The 14,258-nt window shown below is 52.7% G+C and overlaps 1 protein-coding gene across 1 annotated transcript; it reads left to right on the forward strand.

Moving 5' to 3' along the window:
• Positions 1 to 203: 203 nt before the first annotated feature.
• On the forward strand, positions 204 to 10,963 carry LAMP5 (lysosomal associated membrane protein family member 5). The gene is made up of 6 exons (XM_054629907.2): positions 204 to 492; positions 753 to 925; positions 1,113 to 1,244; positions 1,317 to 1,422; positions 2,783 to 2,971; positions 9,821 to 10,963. The coding sequence occupies exons 1-6, from the start codon at positions 453 to 455 to the stop codon at positions 9,997 to 9,999; spliced, it is 819 nt and encodes a 272-aa protein (XP_054485882.1). The 5' UTR covers positions 204 to 452; the 3' UTR covers positions 10,000 to 10,963.
• The last annotated feature ends 3,295 nt before the right edge of the window (positions 10,964 to 14,258 follow it).

Here is a 14,258-nt window from a genome sequence, read left to right on the forward strand (position 1 = left end):
CCAGCGCCGGCCCTGCCGGGGCAGCGGGAAGCGCTCGGGCTGAGCCCGCTCCGCTCCAGCCGCGCCTCGGGCGGGCGGCCCGAGCTCCGCGGGGATCCCCGGCAGCCCCTCCGCGGGGAGCTGCGGCGGGGCCCGGCGCCGGAGGGGGGGAATCCCTTCTTCCCTCCTCCCCGCTCGGCTGCGTACGCCCCGTCCGTCCCTCGGCGTGGGCGCTCCATCAGCTCCGCCGGCATCTCCCCTCCTCCTCCCCGCACACCCACACACTTTCCCCGTCCCTCCTCCCCGCCACTCCGCAGCAGAGTGCTTTTGCAGCCTGTGCGGCTCCTGAGGAAGGAGGTGTGCGGCTTTTTCCCCCCTCCTTTTTATTTTTAATTTTTTTTCTTTTCTCCGGAGCGGACCTTTCGGAGGAGCAGCTGCAGCAGCCGCGGCCACGCCGGGACCGAGCAGGGAGAATGGCCGGGGGGCGTCTCCCGGGGCTGCTTTTCATCTTGCGTGAGTACCTGGGTGGCGAGTCGCGACACGGAGCCCTGTCGCGACCAGGCTGCTGCTGGCGCTGGCGGACTCGGCGCTGTCACGGCACCGGTCTCGCATCACCGCCACCGGCTGCCACATCGCCTCCACCTGCTCAGTCGCGACAGGAACGTCCCGTCGCGATAGAGTAGCTTGCTCCAGCGGGCTCGGGGTGGCGGGAGGTGCTAGGGTGAGCGGCAGAGGCTCGGGGCTGCCGGCGCTCAGCCCCGCTGTGCCCGCAGACGCCGCGGCTCGCCTGGCCGCCGAGCAAGAAGTTGAAAACCTCTCCGGGCTCTCCCCTAACCCCGAGAAGGACATCTTCGTGGTGCGGGAAAACCGGACGACGTGTCTCATGGCCGAATTCGCCGCCAAGTTCATCGTCCCCTACGACGTGTGGGCCAGCAATTATGTGGATGTGAGTGGGGGCCGGGGGCGGCCCGGGGGGTCCGGGGCTCCAGCAGGACCGGGGATGGCAGGGGGCACACGCTCACATCTGCCGCTACTTTCGGAAAGTCCTTTATTCCCTCCGAGGATTGTCAGCCGGGACGGGGTGGGGGGGGGGACTCGGGGGTCGCCCGGCTGAGCCCCGCTCCTTTTTGCAGCTGATCACGGAGCAAGCCGATATCCCGCTGTCGCGGGGCGCCGAGATGAAGGGCAAGTGCGGCACGAACGAGTCGGAGCTGGAGCTCTCGTGGCTGGACCAAGCGTACACCCTCAAACTCTCCTTCCTCAAGGTACGGGCACGCCGGGAGCCGGGCCGGGGGCGCGGCGGCTCCGCGGGCTCCTCACCGGCCCTGTCTCGGCAGGAGGGGCACAACACGTCCCGGGGCCCGGAGGCGTCCTGGAAGCTCAGCCGGATCCAGTTCACCTACGACACCTCCGAGCGCACCTACTTCAAGGATGCCGTCAGCCGTAAGCGCCCGGGCTCGGGGATTAAGGGAGATCCCGGCGGGCGGGCGGGCGAGCGCAGGGAGTGCTCAGCGGGCTGCTCCTAAATGTGGCTTACGGGAAAAAGGAAACCCCAAATCCTCCCGACAAAGCCGGGACCAGCTGCCGGCTTTAAATCGCATGTTTAAAAATTTTTTTTCTCCGCTGTTTTTTTTTTTTTCTTCCCTTGTTTTTAATCACCGCGGTTGGCGGGGGAGGGAGAACCCAGCTCTGCCCGTTTGCTGCGCTGTCCTGTGGGACTCAGAGTCCGAGGGCGGAACAGGGAGACACCTGGGCTGCAAAAGCTTGTCTCCTTTCCTGTGGGGAGATTGTTTTTGAGGTTAATCCTGATGATGGTTGAATAGGTGGAAAAGCAGCAGTTCCTCAAGATACCTGAGATTGACATTAGTATTGTACCCCCACACACCTCCGCACCCAGCAGCCTCCTCTTTTCTCACTGGGTTTCCATTCTTTTGGTTTTTACTTTGTTTTTATTTCATTTCGGCTCAGAAATGTGTTGTTTTGAATTGAAAAATGAAATATTGTCACTTGCAAATGGTTCTCCCTCAGGATTTCCCAACTCCGGCGAATAGGGCGCTTAGAGTTGTTGCCATAAGCCATGCTGGTTTTGGGGCTGTTTTCCCACTGTTTGAGTCCCCAGAACACGGAGCTGGCCGTGCCGCATCAGCCCCTGCCCGTGTGAAGCACTGATTGCCTTTTTGAGCTGCCGGAGGGGAACAAAGGGCTGCAGAAGAGCGGGAGGTGGCAGATACCCCTCATTCCACCTGGCTCAGCTGCAGTCGGCCTTCGCTTGCAAAACAAGCCCGGTGGGATGGGGAAATATTTTCTCTAATTTGTGCTTGGGTGAAACGGCCTCGTTGTATTTTCAGGAAGGGCTCCGTGGCCTGTCTTGCTTTGCGGGGTGGTCCCCAATGGCACTGTTCCTTCCCACCTGGATTCAGAGCCCAAGTGCAGCCTCAGAAATGGGCGTTCCCCAAATGTGGGGAGCACAGCCACAGTCCCGGGCTGCACCCCGAGTGTCTGAGAGCAGGAACCATTTCACGTTAGGGACTCCAGGCGCTGTGACAGGAGCGGAGCTGGCGGCAGCAGGGCCAGCTCTGCGCTTTGCGGAGCGGCTCCGTGTGCTGGAGCTGTGTTCCCGCTGTGGGAGCTGCCCTGGCTGTGTGGGGTGTCCCCCAAAAGCCGGGTCCCCCCCGGGAGGACCCTCCGGAGCAGCAGGGCGCTGCTGCCGCACTGCGCCCCGGCCGTGTCACCGTTTGGTTCGTTGCCTCTGCTGGTGCGGCCCCTCGGGGCCGGGCCTGACCCGTGTGTGTCCCCTGGCCAGCCGGGAAGCACACGGCCAGCTCGCACCGGCTCTCGGCCCTGGTGACCCCTGCCGGGCGGTCCTACGAGTGCCAGGCGCAGCAGACCATCTCCCTCGTCTCCAGCGACCACCAGAAGTCCGTGCAGCTCCTGCTGTCGGAAGTGCGGCTCCAGCCCTTCGACATCCCCGCGGATTTTGTCTTCAGTGAAGGTAAGGAGCAGGCAGAGGCATGTCTCGCATCCCCGAGGTGCTGATGCTGCCACGGCCTTTGGGGATGTTGCAATCTACTGAAGGAATTTGGGTCCCACCTTTTGCAGGGCCACCTTCCCCTCACTGCAGCCTGTTACCAGTGCTCCCCTGCACTCCCTCCAACCCATTCCTTGCCTCTGTGGTCCCCCAAAAGGCTTTACAAATTCAGCCCAGCTGCCAAAACGTGGGCCATCATTGTATGTACATTGGCTTCTGTAAGTAGTCAGATTGCCAGCAAGCCCCAATGCAGCATCCCTGGGGAGCTCTGCAAGGCTGAGGTGTCTCCTCTGCAGCACAGAAATGCTTCAGCACAGCCCCAGGGGCTCCTCAGGGCTGCTGCACGCTGGGGAAGCTTGGGGCTGCAGTGGCAGGGTTTGCTAGGGACGCACGTTCCTGGCTCCAGTTTGATTAATGCCCATTGTGAGGGGGAAGGAAGCAAAGCAGGGACCTCAGTGAGGCTCCTCGAGCACCAAACACAGGGAATGCCATTCTGCTTCTGGGGTTCCTTAACATCCGTGGTGGAGAAAAGAACACCTGAGTTAAAATGCAGTTTGTATCAAAGGCTGCCATGGGACAGGATTCCTGCAGCCTCAGGTTCCTTTATCCCAAGGAAGCCATGGTGCTCCTGCTCCCAGCTCTCCCTTGGCTTTCCCATCAGGCTGAATGAGGCAGTGTAGCCATACCTGGATTAGGGCAGACCAGTCCCATGTCATAGTGCTGCCTTAGCACTATAATCAGTTAAGCCTGTTATTGTAACCAGGTGCAAACAAAATGTGTAATGGCCAACTCTTTTAATAATGAGTTAGCAAATGGTGGTATTCAAGCCTAGCATTAAAAACGTGGAGCTTTATTATTTTGCATGTGGGAAATGTTTTGGAACACAATGAAAGCCCAGCAGTGACTGCAGAGCTGAGTGGTTGCACTCACGACTCACGTCCTCTCAGCGATGTTGTAAATTTGTGCTGCTGCATGTGCTGGCAGAGCTCTGCCTGGCTGAATTACTCACAGCAAGGCCAGTGTAATACTGAGTAGGCTTTATCCGTGGGCAGGTGTTTTTGTATCAAAGTAGTACCACATTTTTCTTAGATTTACAGGGAGAAAAAAGTAGTAATTTTTTTTGTTGGCATAGCTTTACCCTCTTTTTTCCCCCTGTGGATCTGGGATTCCTGCACTCAGGGTTGGGCTGGGCAGAGCTTGGGGGCTGAGAACAGTGTGTTTAAAATATGCAAGGCTGTGTCTCTGTGATACCAAACCCGTGAAGTCCTGGAGCTCCCAGTTAAAACAACCAAACTCGGGGCTCACTGCCAAAGGAATCTACCTGCTGTTTTCATGATATGCTCATTCCTGTCAGGAAGCAAATTTGTTTCTATTTTGTTTTCTCTTTTGTTGCTGTAGTTTGGTGGGCTTTTCTTTTTTCCAGCACACAAAGACGTGATGTTGCTTTAGCAATCTTTAAACACATGGAGGGAATTCCTCCTTTGGAGGACAGCATGGCTTCTCTCTTTGTCAGGCTCAATGGGGTTTTCTGTAGTTGTTGCTCTCATTATTTAATTACACTCCTTTTTGTTGAATTCCACTGGAAGGTGAGCAGCAGAGAGCACCTGGAGGGGTGGTCAGAGGGGCTGGCAGGTGATCTATCAATGGAGCTCCATCCAGGGCACTGCTGCTCTCCAGCACCGCGTTCCCTCCAGCCCAGCGCGCCCTCGGCACACACATGGCAGAGCAGCATCCTTTGTGGGGTCTGAGAACCACTGCCAATCTCAAATTACAGTAATTAGCCCTCTCCTTTTTGCTTCATTAATTTCCCATTAGGTAAAATTCCTATTAATTATGAACAAGCTACAGAACATTTTAAAATATTTTGGAGGAGAGAAAGAGACCCGCTAGAGCGGAAGAATCACCAAGACACAGGAGGGTCGGGCCCCTTTTTCCACAAAGAAACCAGGAAAAGGTTTCTTCATTAGTCTTGACACTGTTCTGGCAGGGATAGCTTAAAAAGCTAGTAGGGAATGATTGGATTGTCTTTGGGTTTTTTGAATGCTTAAATTCATGTGCTGGAGTATTTTTTGGTTTTTGAGACAATGCTTCCAACCTTCACAAATCCACATTTATTTATTTATTTATTTATATTTTTATTTCTCAATAGAGAAGCAGTAGAAATTTTTTTCCATCAGACTTTGCTAATTCATTTTTTTTATAATAGGGAAAATGTGTGTACATTTTTCAGCTTAGAAGATGAGTAAAATAAGAGCTGGGTCAAGAGGGTGGGGAAAGATTTAAACTGATGGAAGAACCCCAGAGAAACTGTCAGCTCTTTTGATTTTATATCTAAAACTTCGAATATAAAGCAATATGATGAAAAATAGTAACACAAAGGGATACAACAGCTGATAATCAGGGACTGGGATCCTGGGGTGGCTCAGAGGGAGCTGCAACATCCCACTTGAGGGCCACTTTTTCTCAAGGGTCCTTTGCTCCAAGATATGCAGCCACTTTCTGAAAAGCACCTGGTCCTTCTTTCTTAAGTGTTTACTTCCAAACTCCCCTCTCGAAATCCCACACCCCTTGTCATGCCGGACACAGCTGGGCTGTTGTTCCCCCCTTGGGACCATCCCTGTGCCGATGCTCGGGCTGGTGCCTGCGGGAGGGCGCTGTGCCTTCTGCCGGGTCCTTTGCCGTGTGTGCTCTGCAGGAGGATTCTGGAATAGGGGAAAATGGGCTCTTAGGTGGTTTCACAGCCCCTACTGGAATTGGGCGAGCGCTCACCATAGAAACCGTGGCAGTACGTGAGCCTGGGAGGAGGCACAGCACAAAGGAGCGGTGAGGAATGCACCTCAACACCTCCTTTGTATCCCTCTGCAGTGGGTGCTGCACGGGCAGGGACTGGGGGTGGCACCACCCCGCCAGAGGGGTGACCCCGCCATGTTTGGGGTGCAGCAGAGCTCCCAGCACCACCCCGACTTCCCCCCTATTGCCAGGGACCTGCTTGCTTCCCTGGACTGAGGGTAACCCCAGTGACTGGGAAATGCTGAGATCCTGTGACCCGGAGCAGAATACTGGGGAAAATTTGGCAGAAAGGGCTGTTTTCCTGCAGGGTCATTAATTCTGAAAGCGTAGCTGTTCCCATGTTTGTCAAGCATCAACCTACTCATACTTGAGGGGGTTGAACATCCAAATTTGTCTGCCATGGACTTTATGCAAACCCTTCTCTCCTCCTGTTCCCCTTTGCCTTTTCCTGTGCTGATGGAGCAGGAATGATACCTGCTGCCTGCCTGCCTCCCTGCTGTGTTGTGGACCTCATGCCTTTGCTTTGAATTCTTGGGCTGAAAAATGCTTCATTTGAATTCCTGGGGTGAAAAATACTGTATAAATGTTAAAGTACCTTGTTATAATTGTGAAAGTATTTTTATTTGTCATAAAATTATGTGGATTAACATGATATTAGTGTTAAAATAGAGAATTAACCGTCCTAGCAATCAGCACCCAGAGAGCCTCACTTCTGCTGCAGATTGTTTGTGCTTTGCACTTCCCAGTGCCTCCATACTGGATCTTCCCATTCCCCCTGCAGTCTCCAGGGAGCCCAGGCTTTGGTGGTCTGCTCCAAAAGGAGAAAATGGATGTTTCTGCTGAGGAGCAGGTGTGGGTAGGGCAGAGGGAGGTGCAGTGGGTCCAGCTGGGTTTGGGGATGTGCTGCTGGAGACTGACAGCTTGGCTTGCTGCTTTTTTTCCCTCCTCCCTGTTGGCTTTCTGTATTATTTTATTTTAATCCTCTTAAAAACTAGTGTCAAGATAAAGAACTCTCTTTCTTGGTTGCTTGCAGGAGCTGACACCTTTTTGAGTTGTGACACAGACCCTTAGACACAGCCTGGCTTTCTGTGGACCATGGGTCTCTGGCCATGTCCTCTGGCGTGTTTTGTGCCCTGCAGCTGGTTTGCTTTGGCAAAATTTGGTGGAATTCAAATGTTACAAGTGGGGGCTTTAGAGCTGGCTCTGTTTTCTGCACTGGTGCTTTTAGCTTTCCTTTCTCCACTGGCTGCAGCCCCCCACATCCAGCCTGTTCTCCAGGAGTGTTCCCGTTTGGGGAAAGGTGCAAGGAAAACCTGGTGTGTGTTTGAGCACAGGGAATCTTCTCAGCTGGGTTTCCAGCAGCTTGCTTTCCATCTGCTCTTGGTTTCAGCTAAGCCACTTCCCAAGCAGGAATCAGTGTCCACCCAGAGTGCTCTCGTGCTGTTTGGCAGCTCAGCACAGCCTGTCTGCAGCTATGGGGGGTGCACGGGAGCTCCTGGAGCTTGGATCCTTCCCATGGGAATGGTGCTGCTTTGTCCCTGTGGGGAGTGGGGTCAGAGCAGCCCTGGCCCCACAGCACTGCCCCTGAGTGGCTTTTCCTGCAGTCAGCTCAGCCTGGCCTTGTGTCCCTGTAAGCTGCTCAGGCCTTAGCATCCTAAACTGGGAACAATTCCGTGGAGCACTAGAAACCCAGTTCTGGGAGCTAAGTAACCATCAGGATTTCTCCCCCCATTCTCCTCACTACAAACAAACAAAACCCCTGCATTGCAGCAATTGCTGAGTCGCCTGTGCCACAGTCCTGGTGATTAATCACTCCTCTGGTGAAACCGTGAGCAACTGGAACTGAAAAGGACAGTCTTGTGTGTTAGACAACATTCCACTTTTGCTTGTTTTTGTTTTTTTTTGTTTTACCTCATTTACAGCTTTAAATGTTTCCTGATGCCATTGGTGGCAGGAGGCTGCACTCCAGGACGTGATGGAGCTCCTGGAGGTGCCAGCACCGCTGGAGATGGGTCCCTGCTGTCACCTCCTGCCTGGGCCTGGGGCTCTCTGGGTTTCTCCTGCTCTTTGCCACATGCTGTTAGACTTGTGGAGCGTGTGCTCCTCGTGGTTATTGCAGATCTCTGCAATCAGCTGCCCGGGGAACCCATCTGGACAGTCTTTAGCAAGGGGGAATTTGTGGTGCCCTTTGTATTTGTTCATCTAACACACAGCTTTTCTATTTTCCTTTTTTTTTTTTTCCCTTAAAGTTGTCATTGTTTTCAGCACATTTCTAATACAATGAAGACAGAATTGTCTGTCCTGTATCATATAACCTTTTTTCCCCCCCAGAACTGGCATTTTTCTCCTTTTTAGCCTGGCAGCCCCATCTCAGCAGCATGGGCCCTGCCTGTCCATCAGCACAGAGAAGCAACAATCCTGTGGGGAAAGATGTGCATCCTGATCCTGTCACCCTGGCCTGCAGTAGACTCTGGAAGTGTAAGGGAGCTGAGCCAGGATTACCAGTGTACCATGTTCCTAACCTCAGTGGCCTTTCCAAGCTCAAGTATTTTCCCATTGTATCGCTCTTTTCTAGTGCTTTATTAGGCTGTGGCAGAGACTCATCTGCCAGAGACAAGAGCACTGCCGGGGCTCACATTGCTTCTGCTGCTCCTTTGCTGTATTTGGTGGACAATGTGGGGTGCTGGGGTGCTGTTTGACACAGACACACACGTGTGTGCTCTGCCAGGGCTGGAGCCATGTCCCTGGGGAGCTCACAGAGAGGGGCAGTGGTGCTGTTGGACCTCTGCCAGCTTGCAGATAGAGGGAGAATCTCTGGGTGATGTGCAGGGTGAGTCTGGTGCAGAATTAAAGCCTTCCTGATGCTGAGGCCTCTCCAGACTCTCTGCCTGAATAAACAAAGCAGCTCTTCAGGCACTCAGGAACCTCGGGCTTTGGCTGCCCTGTTCCCAGCAAGGCCATTGATGTGTGGCAGGGAGGGCTGAGCTTATGGGCATGGAAGTGTTTTTCCAGTGCGGGGGCTGGTTTGATAGATGTAGCCTCTCCCTGCCTTGTGAGTGATTCCACTTTGCTCCAAGGCAATTGATTTTCTCCCTGGGGCTCTGCAGGCAGCTGCAGCCACTCCATCCTGCATGGAGCCGTGACCAGGGAGCCACAGCTCACAGCATCTCAGCCACATCCCTCTTCCCCCTCTTTTCCCTGTTCCTTCCCTGCAGGGTCTCAGCCATGTCTCTTTTCCCTGTTCCTTCCCCTGCAGGGTCTCAGCCATGTCCCTTTTCCCTGTTCCTTGCCCTGCAGGCTCTCAGCCATGTCCCTTTTCCTTGTTTCTCCCCTGCAGGGTCTCAGCCATGTCCCTTTTCCCTGTTTCTCCCCTGCAGGGTCTCAGCCATGTCTCTTTTCCCTGTTCCTTCCCTGCAGGGTCTCAGCCATGTCTCTTTTCCCTGTTCCTTCCCTGCAGGCTCTCAGCCATGTCCCTTTTCCCTGTTCCTTCCCTGCAGGGTCTCAGCCATGTCTCTTTTCCCTGTTCCTTCCCTGCAGGCTCTCAGCCATGTCCCTTTGCCCTGTTCCTTCCCTGCAGGCTCTCAGCCATGTCCCTTTTCCCTGTTCCTTCCCTGCAGGCTCTCAGCCATGTCCCTTTGCCCTGTTCCTTCCCCTGCAGGGTCTCAGCCATGTCCCTTTGCCCTGTTCCTTCCCTGCAGGCTCTCAGCCATGTCTCTTTTCCCTGTTCCTTCCCTGCAGGCTCTCAGCCATGTCTCTTTTCCCTGTTTCTCCCCTGCAGGCTCTCAGCCATGTCCCTTTTCCCTGTTCCTTCCCCTGCAGGCTCTCAGCCATGTCCCTTTGCCCTGTTCCTTCCCCTGCAGGGTCTCAGCCATGTCTCTTTTCCCTGTTCCTTCCCCTGCAGGCTCTCAGCCATGTCTCTTTGCCCTGTTCCTTCCCCTGCAGGGTCTCAGCCATGTCTCTTTTCCCTGTTCCTTCCCCTGCAGGCTCTCAGCCATGTCTCTTTTCCCTGTTCCTTCCCTGCAGAGCACAAGTGCCCGGTGGACCAGCGGGAGCAGCTGGAGGAAACGTTGCCTCTGATCCTGGGGCTGATCCTGGGGCTGGTGATCGTGGTCACCCTGGGCATCTACCACATCCACCACAAGCTGACAGCCAGCCAGGTGCAGATCCCTCGGGACAGATCTCAGTACAAACACATGGGCTAGGAGCAGCACCGAGACACCCGGGCATTGATCAGGTAGAAAAAGCAAAAGCACTTTTTTCTGTGGGTGAGGAAAGGTTCTGGGGGGCAAGGGATGGTATTCACAGCACCTAATCCTGGGTATTTCATGGAGACACCCAGGCTAAGGCTTGGCTTTAACACAGCCTCTGGAAGGAGAGTCAGTGTCTGTAGGTGGTTTGAATACCTTCTTGAAGCAGCTGGGCTGATCATCTGGAAACAGAAATGCTTCACATGTCAGAGTTTCACACTGGGAGCACAATTAGCTTTCTTGTTTGGTTTATTTTTTCTCTTTTTCCCATCCCAAGAGATTCTTACCTCCCCCCGTGTCACCTTTGGAGCATTCAGCCCTCCACGTTCCTGTCCATGCAGGAAGCAGGGCTGGGAGGCAGAGCCATTGCACAGGGCTCATTCAGGCCCTCTGATGATGGGACTCAAACCACATCCCCAAGTTTGCACTCATGTTAAGAAAAGCATGGAGGCAAATGCAGGTGTGCTTTGGGGAAAAAAAAAAAAAATTTAAGGTCAGTAACTCCAGTGGAGCAGATCACAACTGTGAGCTGACCCCACACCTGAGACTGGGTGAAGAAAGTTTTTGTTTTTGCTTCTTGAGCCACATCTGAAGTAAACTTAGGAAAAAAAAAAAAGAAAAAAAGTATTGATACACAAATTATAAAGTGCTGTGCTACTGCAAGTCAACTGAGAAATGCTTCTGGCTGGGCATCCTGCACGTATTGTGATTGTGGTTGAGATGTTACATTGCTACCTGCAACTGATAACTTTCACAACAAAACAAAAAAAAAAGAGAAAAAGAAAACAGTAATGTTAAAGTTACTATGCAGATTATTCAGGTATAATCTAATGTAACAGAAAAAATATAAGGGAACCCTTGAAATCTATCCTTAAATGTAGACCATTTTTAAAATTAATTAAAACATGTACATACATAATGCTTGATTTGCCTTCTTAATTTGAAATGATGTAATCTTTGTGCTCTCTCCATGGTGCCAATGGAATCAGAACACAAATCTGAGTGGGTGGCATATGTAGGATTTATTTCCTGCAGCAGTTGTGCTGCAAATGGCTTGGTGAAGACACCATGGTGGTTCAGTATTCTGTGATTTGTTGGTTGTCCCTAATTTTCTTCTATCTTTTGGTTGTTTTTCCAGTGTGTTGTGTGGATAATGATGTGTTTTATTCTGGTATAGTCCAATTCCCACTGAGCCCTCTGACTCCACTTGGCTCCAGTGTTACCTCAGCAGGAGCTAGTGCAGGCCTTGTGTCAATTTAGGGTGTGGAAAACACTACCTTGTTCTTAAACTGATTTAATTCAGAGGCTTGATTGTTTTCTTTCAGCTTAAAACTCAATCAAAAATAGTCTTTTCAATGTTGGAGAAAGGTAAGAGAAGAAACTTAACTGTTCTTTAATGCTGTAGTCTCCTCCAAAATGTATGGGTTTTTTGATGAAGGTGGATGCAGCACAAGCCTTCCTTTAGTCCTGCCTCATTCCTGGTCTCATTTCTGTGTTATGCTCAGCTGTTTTCTCATTTGGATGCAAAAAGCAAAATTATGGCACTAACAATGATAGTGGCTTTGCCCTTTTCCTTTAGAACTGCACTGAAAGGGTCCTGGGTGAGCTTTAGACTGACCACGTGCCACTGCCTACAATAAGTGGTAATTAAAAAAGAAAATAAAAGGTTCTTTTAGAGGCAGTTAGAAAAAGCCAGAGGTAGCAGGAGGGTGAATAAAAGGATTAAAGGTTCATCCTTAATAGAGAGGAGCTTTGTCCTGCCTCACCCTTGTCTGCCCTGGGGCCAGGCAGGCTCTCCCAGCCAGCTCCCATCAGCCTGGCACATCTGCCACTGTGACCTCCCAAAGAATAATCAAACACACAAAGGAAGCCAACAGCTGAGCTGCAGATGCCAGAGGAGCCCCTCCAGTGCTCTTTGTCTCCTGGAGAGGCCCTTCTGGCAAGGGGCTGTGGAGAGATGGAGCCCTCGCAGTCACTCAGAGGACATTCCCACCTGGCTGCCTGCCTGCCTGCCTTCCTCCCTGGGAAGGGGGAGCTCAGGGGCTCCCGTGGCTGCTGGGGGCAGCGGGAGCTGGGGCTCGGCTGGGCTGCTGAGTGTGGCTGCAGCAGAGGCAGTGGCTGGGGGGGCTCCCGTGGCTGCTGAGGGCAGCAGGAGCTGGGGCTCGGCTGGGCTGCTGAGTGTGGCTGCAGCAGAGGCAGTGGCTGGGGGGGCTCCCGTGGCTGCTGAGGGCAGCAGGAGCTGGGGCTCGGCTGGGCTGCTGAGTGTGGCTGCAGCAGAGGCAGTGGCTGGGGGGGCTCCCGTGGCTGCTGAGGGCAGCAGGAGCTGGGGCTCGGCTGGGCTGCTGAGTGTGGCTGCAGCAGAGGCAGTGGCTGGGGGGGCTCCCGTGGCTGCTGAGGGCAGCAGGAGCTGGGGCTCGGCTGGGCTGCTGAGTGTGGCTGCAGCAGAGGCAGTGGCTGGGGGGGCTCCCGTGGCTGCTGGGGGCAGCAGGAGCTGGGGCTCGGCTGGGCTGCTGAGTGTGGCTGCAGCAGAGGCAGTGGCTGGGGGGGCTCCCGTGGCTGCTGGGGGCAGCGGGAGCTGGGGCTCGGCTGGGCTGCTGAGTGTGGCTGCAGCAGAGGCAGTGGCTGGGGGGCTCCCGTGGCTGCTGGGGGCAGCAGGAGCTGGGGCTCGGCTGGGCTGCTGAGTGTGGCTGCAGCAGAGGCAGTGGCTGGGGACACCGTGCCCAGGCTGCTCTGGGGGAGTGTGCCCTGCCCAGCTGCTGGCAGTCCCTGCTGTGCCCTCTCCTGTGAGCACCACCTGCCTGCTGCAACAGGGAGCTGCTCCCCAACAGCAGGGCTGTGTGGATTTCAGGTGGAAAAAAGGCTGCTTGTGGTGGCCTCTGTGACCTGTCTTAATGCACTCACAGGGACTGGCCCTGCCTGACCCCAGAGCCCTGAGGTGGTGGCAGGGGCCACTGGATGGGGACAACCCCCAAAAGCTGAAGCTGCTCCTGTGCCTGCCTGAAGGGCTTCTGCTGCTTTTCCTGGCACATGAGGGTTTCCCTTAGGAAGCGCCTGGCATCACCTTCAGGAGGTATGTCTGTGAGCTATTAGGAACACTGGAATGCAATAATTAATTTCTTGATTTTCTGAACTGACAGAAAATATTTTTTTTGTTGAACTGAAATGTTTTTACTTTTTGGGGAAGAAAGGAAAAAGAAACAATAATTTAATGTCAGGGACAGCTTGTGTCCGAGACTGATGCATCTTGGTTGAAAAAAATGTTATTTAAGCTTTTGGATGAAAACCTTTTAAAATCTTTTCATTCTCCCCATCCTTTTGTTCACATTTACTAAAATTGATCTGAATTCTCCATTGCTTTAAGCTTTTCAAGCCTATTTATGAAAAATTATTTATGAGAGAGATTATGTCCAACTTCCCTCCTGCCTGTCAAACTGCAGCAGCATCTTCAGGATGGCAGCACTTTGTTGTGATTTAATTTTGTATTTAGCTTTCATTTATTGATGGCTTTTCATGGGTGAGCTGCAAATTGAAAGCTTTGCTTTCTAGATGTTTATGAACACAGCAGTAGAAGGTGGATAAATACACCTTATCACCCTACTGAGCTCTGCAAGGACCTGTAATAATTAGGCACTTACTAAAGCAGCTGCTAATGACTTACAGAGTACTTGTGATTAGAACTTTAATTATAAATTATTGATGTATTGCTGAGGAGGGGGCTGACATAGCCAGGAACTGTCCTGGCCTCTGCTACCACGGTGAGGATTGTTTGGGAGTAGTTCTAGAAGTGTGAGCTCAGAAATAGCCACCATTCCCTAGTGACAGGTGGGAATCATTCACTGGAGTATCAGCCTCAGCTTCTGAGTGAATGGATGCTCTTCACATCCTTATTTGTTTGTTTCTAGCTGATGGCATTACATTTTTTCAATGTATTTGGAAGTATTTACTGATGTCAGAAACCAAAAGTAATAGAAATCCTCACCTGTAAGACTTGAAGGTAGCAAATAACATTGTAGATTCACCAGCTGACTGGTGCTGCTGGGGAAACTGGGAACAACTGCTGTCTGTAGGTGTGAGAGACCAACAGCTGGGAGCTAGAAACTGGGAATGTGTCAGTAGGGATTATTTAGGGGATAGAGAAAGGGAGGTGGGAATGCACTGACACTTAGAAATCACTTAGGACAGCTCTATAAATCACTATTATATATATCTATGTG

Source organism: Agelaius phoeniceus, chromosome 3 (assembly GCF_051311805.1).
Source record: "Agelaius phoeniceus isolate bAgePho1 chromosome 3, bAgePho1.hap1, whole genome shotgun sequence".
NCBI lineage: Eukaryota > Metazoa > Chordata > Aves > Passeriformes > Icteridae > Agelaius > Agelaius phoeniceus.